The sequence below is a fragment of the Equus przewalskii genome, chromosome 7, assembly GCF_037783145.1.
Source record: "Equus przewalskii isolate Varuska chromosome 7, EquPr2, whole genome shotgun sequence".
NCBI classification, from domain to species: domain Eukaryota; kingdom Metazoa; phylum Chordata; class Mammalia; order Perissodactyla; family Equidae; genus Equus; species Equus przewalskii.
In genome coordinates, this window is record NC_091837.1 from 28,055,628 (window position 1) to 28,068,245 (window position 12,618).

The following is a 12,618-nucleotide window of genomic DNA, read 5'->3' on the forward strand; positions in this document are numbered from 1 at the left end:
CAAATACTTTCACAATTAGGAAATATATAGCACATGATAGGTCAAAGCATGTGAAATTGCTGTTTTGTAGGTCAAAAATGGTTGAATATAGGTAATTACTTATGGTTTTTGAGCTACAGTGTTACTAAAGGTGGTGTTGACAAACCGAATCATATGTCAAGTGAGGTTATTAATTTGGGTGCCCAGATCGTCCCAGCTGTGGCCATTGGGGATGCGTTGGATTGACTCCTCTGTCCTTTTGATGTGCCCTCACCATTTTTTGAGCATTTTCTTACTTTCTGGCGCCATAAGATGTTCCTGGTTCATCCCATGTGTCCCTGGCCCTACTTGTGGAAACAGCCGTTTCTAATAAATGTAGACCTTAGCTCTCATTAACCACGGGCCATTAGTAAGTCTTGAATACCTTAGCAGAGTCTTCCTTTGGTGAAGCCAGTGGACTGGGTAGCCTGCCCTTGGCCTGCCCTTGGATATTCAGAGTAGATTATCTAAATTCCTTGCTTCTCTCCTGCATCTGGCGTTCCAGCTTTATCTCTGCTTCTCTGACCTGGCTTGGGAGGAACAGGAAGTTGGAGCTTCATTTGTTTATTTCTTGCATGCACAACTTTGATGTGAGTGGAGATTAAACCTAATGGCCAATAACCACGAGTAACAAAGACTGATTGCACTTTAAATTCAGCTTCTTACCTTGTCTTTCACAATTTGTTCCAAAGAGCTGTGTCATAGTTATGTTAATTGAATTCTGCCCTAATTGTTTTCATTATTTTTGCTCATTTTACTAGATTTGCTGTCGCTTTCACAAAGTCAATGGAGGAAATGGCGCAAAGGCAGTGGGTATGTGTTTATTTTGTGTTGTTATTTGGGTTGTGCTGGGGAAGTTGCAGAATCGGAGAGTTGAAAGGCCATTTTATTGGAACTGACAGTGTTCCCGTCAACACTGCCTATTGGAGCCATTGTAGTATTATGGATCCCATGTATTGATGTTTTTTGTTTGTGTGGATAGTCTTAAAACTTCACTGATTTTTTTTTTTTGATGTTGTTACTGAATAGCAAAAATAGCCCAATGGTCAAATCTTTTAACGTTTAGTCTGTTTTCTTTTTACGTGCTCAGATTGGGTGATTCACAGGCTGCACTATGAATGTTGCAGCATACTCACATACGTTGAGCTTAACGATCTCTCAGGTGGTGGATGGCATTTCCCAGGTTGGACTGTTTATTTGAAGAGCTTTAAAGAGTAGAAGACTTTGTAGCTCTAAAAATTAGTTGATTTATTGACTTTTGTATTCATTATGACTGAAGGGGTGGGTGAAATGAACTGGGGGGAGTCTTGAGTTCTCAGTGGGGGTTATGTGAAAGCATGGCGGAGCTGGTGCCTGTGAAACTAAAGAAAAAGCCCCCCGCAAGGTCACGTTCTTCTGGTGGACTCTAAGCCCGAGGCCACTGTCTCTTGTGGTGAGACTGCAGTGAGCCTGTCACCAGCATCGCTGGTCTCTGTGCTTTGCCAGCTCATCTGTCGTGCGCAGCACTTCTGCCCTATCATTTGTAGGCATTGTTCCAGTTGGTATTTTACAGGCTATGCACATTCGTTAGAGAATTTCAATTTGTAAAATGTAGTGCCTGGAAGCTGCCGCGTTGGGACCAGGGCAGAATGCAGCCATCTGTGGGACTGGTGGTCCTTTACCAAACTTCAGGATACCGTGCGCACATGATCCTGAAGAGTCACTGGTCCGGAGCTCGCCTTCTCAAAGCAGTCGTCTGAACCAGTCGTTCGGAGTGGGGTCTGTGGACCCCTAGGGGGCCCTGGCACTCTCTCAGGGCTGCCACAAAGTCAGACCTGTTTTCACAATGATGCTAAGATGTTTTCTGCCTTTTTCACCATTTGAAAAGCATGATGGCTAAAACTGCTGACACTTTAATGCTCATGGAGGCAGTGGCACCGGTCTGCTCTGGTCCTCATTGGTTTTTCACTGCCACCCATTTGTAGTTTTAAAAACATCACTTAAGAATCTTTTTGGTGAAGCAATACAAATTATTAATTTTATTAAATATTAACCTTAGAATACGTGTGTTTTCAATGTTCTGTGTAATGAAGCACGAAGTTTGCATTAAGCTCTATGCTGCATTCAGAGTGAAGAATGATGGTTATTTTGAGAAAAGGCCTTTGTGTGGTTGTTTGCAACCTGAACTAGCCACTTTTAACACGATTTTTATCTGAAAGAATGGCAGACAAACTACAGTCATTCAGACTTGGGCATTAGGCAGTCATTTTCTTAAAAATGAGTGAATTGAGCCAGCCGCTTCAAGAAAAACAACTGGCAGTATTTGTTGCCAATGATAACATTTGACTTGTTGGGTAAAACTTAAAATTTTGGAAAGCCGCCATGAGGTACATCACGGCCTTCCTGATGACGTCAGTGCTCACATGAACAAACTTGATTTGGGGGGTGGTCGTGTGATGAAATGTTTCAACAGTTGGAAGATCTGCGTCACTCAGTAAACCAGTGTTTTTAAAATGACGAATACGTGGCATTACAGAATCACACGTAGACGGAAGATCCACTCAAAGTGCCAGAGAGACCACCGGACTGTAACGCAACCAAGTGTGAAGCAATTGCAGGCTCCACATCGCAACTAAGCTTTAAGAAATTACCGTTTGTTGACTTTTGGTGTAGTATCCAAGAATAGTACCTATAATGACCTGAAAAGGCTGTTGAAATGCTCCTCCCCTTTCCACCTTCCCATCAGCCAGAGGCGGGATTTTCTTTATACAGCTCTGTCAACACCACGTATCGAAACAGATCGAATGGACAGTAGCTCCGAGAATCCAGCTGTCTGCCCTCCAGCCAGACACGAAGGAAAGCTTTCACCAGTTGAAGCGTGTTCCTTCTCCATGAACTGACTGCCCTTTCCCCAAACTTCTCCATCTTAAATGTCCCCTTGTCCCTAAATCGTATGATCCTCCAAGATTGGTATAGATGTGTTCACTCACTGGATCAGTTATTTTTTACCACATAATAAATCATACTAAATATAGTGCCTTAAAACACACATGTATTGTTTATTCTTTGTGTTGTCTGGGCGTTTCTGGCCGGCTCAGCTCAGCCAGGCTGCGTAGTCCGGCGTGGCCTTGCTAGTGCCTGGGGCTGAGACAGCTGGGCAGCTGAGGCCTCTCTCCGTGCGGTCTGTCCTCCTCTTTGAGGCTCAGGGCAGGAGAGCCCGTGCCGGTGCACCAGCAGTCTTTAGGCTTCTGCTGTGTGGTGTTTGCTACTGTCCTGTTGGCCAGAGCAAGTCAAGGAGTGGAGATCGAGTCTCCACCTCCTTATGGGGGGCTCTTCACGGGGGCCTTGCAAGGGCACGGATGCAGAGAGAGGAGGGACTTATGTCTATTTTAATAATCTGCCGCACTTAGAGCTTGTCCCTGATGGTTATAAGCCCTCTGTGTGTAACTTTTCTCCCCATATAGTCATGAGCTCCTGAGGACAGGGGCAAAGTATGGTTCTCTAGTGGGTCCCCAGAGGATAGCATACTACCTTGTGTTCAATAAATACTAGTCAAATTGAACTGACCAGGAATGGATCTGTCTTTAGCTCTTTCATTATAGAATCTTCCAAGCTTATAGAAAAGGAGCAAGAATAGTAGCCTGAACCCCTCCATACCCACCACTTACCATTCTTCAATTCTTACTTAATCTACACTCATTTTCCTCCACTCTTATATACACACACACATGCTTTTTGTTTTCCTGGAGTTTTTTTTTCCTCTGGGGAAGATTTGCTCTGAGCTAACATCTGTTGCCAATCTTCCTCTTGATTTTTGTTTTTTCATATGTGAGCTGCTGCCACAGCACAGCCACTGACAGATGAGTGGTGTGGTTCCATGCCCAGGAACTGAACCTGGGCTGCCGGAGCAGAGCTCTCTGAACTTTAACCACTAAGCCATCGAGCTGACCATGGGATATTTTTAAAACTCATAGCCATCATGCCATTTCGCCTGCAAATATATGCCATTTTACCTGTAAATGCACCTTCATGAAGACTTTTCTTAACACAAGCACCATGGCGTGGATAACTTTTGTGTGGAAAGACCACAGCGTGTAAGGAAGAAATAAAGAAGGACTCAAGAATATTAACATGATTTAAATTTCCTTTTTCAATATATTTTGAAGGCATTTGGGTGCAGAAAGGGAGAGGATGGAATCTTTGAGTTCCAAACTCAATGACTTAGAGACAAATATTGGACTTAGAGTAAATATCCAGAACGTAGCTCACAGTGTGCGGCTGTCCTTGGAAGAGCGCTCAGTTGCAGAGACAGATCGAGGGGTCATCAGTGGCGAGCTGATCACTGAAGCATGAAAATGATTGCTCTTAGATGAGTTTAACTTTTAGGTGTAATGATGAGAAAACTACCAAATGCACAGATGAATTACATTTGGGGCAGGCTTCGCAGAAATGGTAATAATATCTTAGCCATGTGCTGAAAGAGGGAGCATCTTACCTCTCAGAAGTGAGCTGGCCATTTGCCGTCACTCGGTGGTCAGCCACCCAAGATGACTCCCATCCTGGGTTAGCAGCCTTTGTTTTCAAAAAGACACTTCCAAATATAATAACAAAGCATTTGACAAAACAATGGAGAAGGCAGCAAAAATTGTTTGGTCTTGGATGGTGATGTGAGAGCCCTGTGATAAGAACTAATAAAAGAAAGGATGAATTTGCTTAGATAGTTTAAAGTGGTAGGAGTTAGTTATTAAATTTCAATGTGCACCTGCTTTTTAATACAGCTTTTTGTACACTTTTTGGTGAGTGATTTTTCAATGAAGTTCAGCGTAATACCTTTATTTGGTTAGTTTTTACAAAGAAAAATGATGTATAAATATATAAAGGTTTATTCCTCAGCCATATTTAGATCATCATTTTAGATGGATTTTTGCAGAGAGACTATTGATGTATTCGGAACAGTGGTTCAGTTTTAGAGTAAGTCGTGCTCTTCATCATCGAGTTGCTGGCCTTTGTATTCAATGTCGTAGTCTTTATTTTAGGAGCAGCCTTGGCTCAGGTCGCAGTCTGGTTAATCCTACCTAATTATTGTCAAATCAGAACCAAACTTCAGTAATCCCAGGTTAGAAAGATTTTTGGCATTTGCTTCTTATTGCTTTCGTGATTTCAAAAGAGCAAATATATATTATGTAGCATTTTTGTAGATAAATGTAGTTTTGAGCATAAAATCTGGTCTGAAACTTGTGTCTCCTCAAACTTCATTTAAATGAGAAGACGCATAATCAGAGGCACACCCTCGATCCCAGTGCTGCTCATAGAAATATAATGCAGCCTGCAAAGGGGAGCCGTGTATGGAATTGGAAATTTTCTGGTAGCCACATTTAAAAAAGTAAGTGGAAAAAAGAAAAATTAGTTTTAATAAGATTTTTTGTTTAACCCACTGCCTGGAGTTAGCCAAAGTGCAGATTTGGAGGGTTCTGTCCCCAGGACTGCCCTCATTTCTGGCACCAGCTGCAAGTTCAGGGAATTCCCAAACTGCCCTGGAGTCTGATGATTTGCTTGAAGGACCCACAGAAGTCACCGGGGGTTATTATGCTCGTGGTTAAGGTTACTGCTGGGAAAGGGTAAAGGCCAAAATCAGCCAAAGGAAGAGATGCACAGGGCCAAGCGTCCATCACCTTCTCTCCATGGAACCAAGACATTTTACCCTCTGGTTACTGATCTCTGACAGTGTGCGTGGAGTAGTGCCGATCAGGGAGGCTCACCTGAGTTTGATGTCCAAGGTTTTTATTGGAGCTTCATTATGTGGGCTTGATTGATTAGTTGATTGTCCCCATGATTGAACTCAGTCTCCAGGTCAACTGACAGCACTGGACCCAAAGTTTCCATCTTAGATCACCTGGTTGGTCACCAGCCCCCACCTAAGACTATTGTTGTGGCTGGCCCCACCCTAAACAAATACACATCTCAGGTATCACATAGAGTATTTCCGAGAAGCTGCAGGTAAAGCAGACCGCTCCTTGGCCAAGGCCAGCTTCACTACTGCACACCCACTGTATCGAAAAATCTGATTTCCACGTGTAATCAATATAAACATTACTAATGAGCATTTCACATTTTTTGTACTAAGGCTTTGAGATCCAGTGTGCATTTTACACTTGGGGCACATCTCAGTTTAGACCAGCTCCGTTTCAAGCACTCGATAGCCTCGTGCAGCTGGTGGCTGCTGTATCGGACTGCACACACACACAAGTGGGGAGTGACCTGGTTCAAGACTGCTAAAATGCACGCTCATACAGTTTCTGGTAGTGGGAGGCGTATTAACCGAATGGGCCGAGGAAGGGTTTATTGTGGGTACCATGGTTAATTTCAGCCCTCTGAAAGAGCTCGGGCGCCCCTTTAGAGACATTATGTTGGAGGAGGCATTTACAATCCTCTATCTATCTCTGGCTGACTCTACACAAATTAGTTTGATTGGATTTCAATAAAGATGGTTTCATTTTACCTCTTTTAATTTGAAATGCCCTTGTTTAGGCTCGGTCGGTATTTTTTGAGTGTTGTGATTTATATCAGGCTTCATTTGGTGTCATACCTTCTTTGTAAAGCGCATGGTCCCAGTGGGCTCCTCACCTGGTCTGCTGCTCTGTTGTTAACATTTATCACGCAAGTTCCACATTGGTCATGTTTTGGGATAACATTGCTCTTGGTTTGTGATATTATAACCTCAATTTGGAATTTTTAGGAATTTGATTCGCTATACATGTCTAACTGTGATATATGCATTGTGGAAATGTGAAAGTTGTCTATGTAGAATTTTGGTTTCTTACCACAGTATGTAATAGACATTCTGAATGCAAATCTGGGCACTTCTAGTTGTAGCCCAAGTTTAGAATGCTTTCTCCAAATTCACCAGACTTTCACCAGACAGTGTAAATGTTTCACCAAAAATGTTAAAAGCAAATTAGGTCTGTATCTTAATTGAAGGCTTTTCTCTCTGCAGAAGCAATGATTATGGTTTACTATGTTTCCATTGGGTTCAAAATCCCACAGGCCTATGAACAATTTAACTGCATCGCTCACACACTCTTTCTAAGTCCTCTGATAAGAGGACTTTATCTAAATTTGAATGTTTATTCATGAACTATTTTTAAAAATCTTGAGTTTGAGTAAATATTGCTTGACATGGTTGTCGGATTCAAGAGAGCAGGATGATGGCCCACGTGGCCCCTCGGTGCCCTTTGCTGAGGCTAGCACTGAGCTGAGCTTCCTGGTGGTGTTACTTTTAGTGACTTTTTTTTAAATTTGGAAACTTTGAGTCACCACCTTCTGGGGCCTGATTTATCTACCTTGCCTTGGCACTTATCAAAGAAAAATAACTTTCTTGAAGCCATTGTGTTAGGCAATACGTAAAGCATAATTTTACTTTCAGTGTGTACAGATACTCATCAAAATTCTTTTGGAAATTAAAATACAGAAAGCGAGACAGATTTCACTGGCTGTCACACGCACGGTTCGTGGCACAGGTGAGCTCCAAAAGCCAGCCTAGGTGTTGGTGCCAGCCTAACCTGAACCAGCTGCCTCTCGACTAATTGCTGACGTCTGTAGTACACGCATGCTGCCCTCTGACCCCTCGTTCCTTCTCCTTCTTCCTGCATGGCCCACTGCTTTGTTTCTGGTGGTCTCTGAACATCACGTTGGCAGCAGCAGCAGCCACACAGACCACATCTTTTATTACAGTTCCTACCATAATGGAAACTTGAAAACATTCATCTCGTCGGTTTCATCTTCAGACTCCCTAGTTCGTATGCCGGGCCTCCCGCAAATGCCCTGAAAGAGAAACTCTGGGGACTGATCACATCCTAGGAAGCTAATCATCCTTAATAACTTCTGTTAAGACTGGCTTTCCTCAGAGATTTCCTGATGGAACTGCAAATGTTCTTTGCGTTTTTTTCCCCTATATGAGATCCCTGGGAATTGAAAATTTTAAAAATATCTCTAAGGATGGAAAACTCATCAATTCCAGAGCCCAGATCCTGAGTTCACCTCTTTCATGACCTGGGGCTCACATGTTTCGAATAATCAAAAGTATTGCTTCTAATTCATTGACTCGTAAGGCAGAGAATGGTAGGGGAAGCTTTGAAATAAAATCAGCAATAATTCCGAGTTATTTACTCCATAGATTTAACTGTTAAAAATAAATCTTCCCGGGAACTTTCCCGTTGGCATTCCTATTTCTTGAGCTCCGGACCAGATTCGGCATGTACCCTCCCCGCTTGATTTTGCCCGGGGTCATGGATGGTTTCAATTTCATCTTTACGGCCTGCTCCATGTTGGATCCAGCAGAACTGCATCCCAACTCAGATTTCCTCCTCATCTCATTCATGGGTATCTTCTTTTCTTGAAAAATCTTTTTGTCTGGTTCACTGGCAGGAGTTGAGTGACAAGGCTCTAGCCCCTCCTGATTTTTTGGAACTTTTGTTTTCTTTCCTTGCTTAAAAACAGATTTCTAAGGGAAAAGAGTAGAGGGAGAAAAGAAGACTCGTTTTCCCGTGAAAAGGGCCCAGTTTCTGTGTGTTTTGTAATGTAGGTGTATTTTGAGACCTTTGCATTCATGGGCCGTGATTTCTTTTAAGCGATTTATTACTATTTTAAAAGAACTTTTAACGAAGCCATCATCAGAAGTTGTAATTTCAAAATAAAAATTAGTATTTTTACCACCTGGGGAGCATGAAATTATGCATATACTTCAAAAATAATACATATTGTGGTTTCCACTTGAAGAAAGTTTAATTTCTGAAGGTTATATTAATCAAAGAATAGGAAATCTTTTTTGTTGTTGCTGTCTGTTATTCCATTATAAAAAGGCATAAATTAGCATTTGGGTCTGTCACAATGTCACACATATGTCTAGGGATCTATCCAACAGGACACTGTCTTTTTTACCTGGTAATGGACCACATTAAGTAGTGGTTTCTCAGAGATGTTAAAAATGGAGACTCTTCCCTCACTGCCGGCCCCCCCCCCCCAACCCCACTCCCCATCTTCTTTTTCATTTTATGTATCGATGAGCTAATCTCGCAAGGCAAGTGATATACAAGGACTTTGACTCGTGTTATTTCAAAGCAAGTGAAACAACAATAAATATTGAGCAAAAAAAGCTAATTTGTATTTAGAACACTTTAATATAGAAAATGTTTTTCAAAATCAATATAAGCCAATTGGCTTTTCCAGATTTCTTTTATTACAATTATTAAAAATAACCCAGTTCCAGATTTCTTTTAAGCTGTGACTCTATTTTCTTGATTTGCTCGGATAAGATCTTAAAGTATCATTTATGACATTTTTTTAAAAATCTATATAGGACTTGACACTTAGTTATTTTTCCAGGGTTTCAGTGGATTTTGGAGAAATAGTGCTCAGAGATATGTAAAGACCAGCAGATAAATCCGGAAGTTTCCACAAAGAGTCGATTCATTCTGTTTATAAAGTTGAGATACCCGTTTAATTAGTTAATTTATGTTTGTTTCAAAAGGAATTTTTTTGTAAGGAGCGTTTTGGTCTTAAGTATTTCTAATTGCAGAGCATATTTCTGATGAAAACAGTGGCAAGACCAAAAACTCTATTTTGTCTGACCTTCATGAATCAAATTTATGTAGAATTGCATTGAATATGTTATTGTCAAACTCTTATATTAACTTTAAAGTTAAAATTCCGTGCTGATCTGTTTTTGACGATGCTTTGGCGTCCTTCTTACAGACATTTCCGAGCCGATGTTTCAGACAGGGCCGGCCAAGGAGGAGATGCTCTTAGCCTCCAATGCATTCCAATAAAATTTTCTTCAGCTTTCCGGTGAAATTATAATTAAACAAAAGGAATATTTTAGGGCTCTGAACTTCAATTTCTAATTTCAAGTGGTTGCTATTAGCCGTTTTTCTTTTTTCATTAAAGTCAATATCTTTTTTAGCTAGTAGAGATTGTTGAAACTCTTCTTTTCTTTAAGGCTCACTATTTTAAGGGCATTTTAAAAGGGGCTGCATCCCTGCTGTATGGTGAATTGAGGAGGATAGTCAAGAATTTTAGAAGTCTCAGGGGCTTCTAATGGTTAAATGCAAAATATAGTGCTATGAACACAAGCAAAACCAAACCCAGAGTCATGCCTATGTACCAGCTTCCGTTCAGCTGCCCTGTGATGGCTGGATGCTCCCCTCCCAGATCTTCCCGTCACCCAGGCAGAGCACAGGGTCACCTCCCTCTCCTCCCCATAGATCGTCTCTCCCCTGGTAGGAGTGCATCCCCTGTGGCTTGTTTCCCAAAATGTAAACCTGACTTGAGAATGAAGGTCAAAGTGGATCAGCAGACACATGCAATACCACGGACTGCACATCACCTTAAGGGCCACACGGTGCCCTTCCCCACACATTCAGGTAATGAGCACAGAGTTGTGAATTCTGTGTTCACCATTCACCAGCTAGTTTAGTCGTTTCATGCACTGATCTGATATTCAGGCTACATGACAAATAGGTGCGCATTTTTGGACTTTTTCACGAATATGACTATATCTTTTGATCATTTATGAGAAACAGCCATTGGCACCTACTTGACCCTATAGCAATTTAAAAGTGGATTTTTTGCTCTACTCCTGTTACTTCCACTTTTGGGTCTAAACTTGATTTTAAAAGTATTTATGCCACTATCTCAAGATGAACTTGAAAAGTGGATTCTTCTTCTCTCTGGTAGTTTTGTGAAGTTCCACCAGAAATAGTAAGTTTACGTCTTGGTGAAAATTTCTAGATCAGTCATGCAAGTGCCATCTTGTCCCTTGATGTCAAAGAGGCATTTGATGAGGTCCTTACAGGGTCCATGAGACCAGTCTAGTCAGGTGCCTGGAAGAATCTGCCCCCTGGGGCCTGTTTTCTTGTTAGTCAACATACTGAGTATTCTTCTTCTTCTCCGTCTCCTCCTCCTCCATCCCCACCTCCACCTTCTCCATCCCCACCTCCACCTCCACATCCACCTCCACCTCCTCCTCCTCCATCCCCACCTCCACTTCCACCTCCACATCCACCTCCACCTCCACCTCCACCTCCACCTCCCCTCCATCCCCACCTCCACCTCCACCTCCACCTCCACATCCACCTCCACCTCCTCCTCCTCCTCCTCCATCACCACCTCCACCTCCACCTCCACCTTCTCCATCCCCACCTCCACCTCCACCTCCACCTCCTCCATCCCCACCTCCACCTCCACCTCCACCTCCTCCATCCCCACCTCCACCTCCACCTCCACCTCCTCCATCCCCACCTCCACCTCCACATCCACCTCCACCTCCACCTCCACTACCACCTCCACCTCCACCTCCACTACCACCTCCACCTTCTCCACCTCTACCTCCACCTTCACCTCCCTCCCACCTCCATCTCCATCTCCACCTCCACTTTTACCGTTTCCTCCATCTCCACCTCCTCCTCCTCCCCCTCCTTCTTTCTTCTCCAAAGTTGAGAGAATATACTCGTTCCCTTCAAGGAGGTGTGTCCCCAAACCGCATTTCCCGAAACTCCACTTTTGGCTTCAGCACATGATATGCACCAAACAGGCTCTGTCACTGGCATGTTCTGAGCTTCGATAACTTTTCTACTAACGTAGTAACTCTAAAATTGTACTATTGCGTAATGCCCAATTTAAGGGACTTCTTTCTTTGTGCTTCTTGCCTCATAGATGCTGTATTTTTAATGGGCTAACCCCCATTAAAAGCAGAGGTAACTCTTTGCTCTTATAAAATAACTAGTCTGTGAGTGGCTGTGTAAATGATTCTGTGTGATGTTTTCTAAGAGGACTTTCTTATGACCTTCATTTTATTTCTAAGATGTAATTGTAATGGACTATCGAATTTACTTTTTTTCTTTTTCTCCTCTTTTCAAAAGCCGCATGCTAAGGGTAAGATCTATGTCCAGAGTCAAGGTAAGAATTTTTAAATATATATATATATTTTGAAATGAGCCCTTATCTTTTAGAGACACATACTGAAATGTTTATGGATGAAATAATATGAAGTCTGAGATTTACTTAAAAATAGTAGAATGGATACACTTTTAGTATTTTTTAACATTAAGATAAAAGAGGAATAGGAGAAGTTATCAAAGGATAATTTAAAATGCAGATCACTTAACATTTTCAACCAGTAGAATTATGAAGTGCTCTCTCAATGGTGTGATTAAACCAGGAGAAGGCTCAGCTTCTCCATTTAAGTTGAGTTTGGGGGACCCAGAACCCTTCTCCCTTCATCTCCACCCCTCCCTGCGCTTACCTGGTCCTGCCCAGTGGTGGCCTCTGACATCCTTTCCTGAAACCCCCAGGGTCTCCTAAATATAGCCAGAAAACTGTTCTATTGTTTAAACAATAGGAGTCAGGGAAAGAGTGGTTCCAGAGAAGAAGATATGATGGGAGCCTGCCCTGATGGCCTAGTGGCCAAAGTGCAGTGCTCTCACTGGTTCGGTGGCCCGGGTTCCTGTCACCAGCACGGACCCACACCGTCTGTCTGTCAGTTGCCATGCTGTGGCAGTGGCTCACACAGAAGAAGTAGAAGGAACAACTATGATACACAACCAGGCACTGGGGCTTTGGGGAGGG

At 42.5% G+C, this 12,618-nt stretch overlaps 1 protein-coding gene across 5 annotated transcripts in view; it reads left to right on the top strand.

Annotated features, from left to right (window-relative positions):
- GLT1D1 (glycosyltransferase 1 domain containing 1) overlaps nucleotides 1-12,618 on the top strand; it is a 100,920-nt gene that overhangs the window by 36,729 nt on the left and 51,573 nt on the right. For all 5 annotated transcript variants that reach the window (XR_011541893.1, XR_011541892.1, XM_070627300.1 and 2 more), the window contains 2 exons: nucleotides 780-831; nucleotides 11,913-11,949. Coding sequence is in view for 3 of the 5 variants with exons in the window: in XM_070627300.1 (XP_070483401.1) it covers nucleotides 780-831; nucleotides 11,913-11,949 (89 nt within the window). In the remaining 2 variants the exon portion in view is untranslated. The remainder of the gene's footprint in view (nucleotides 1-779; nucleotides 832-11,912; nucleotides 11,950-12,618) is intronic.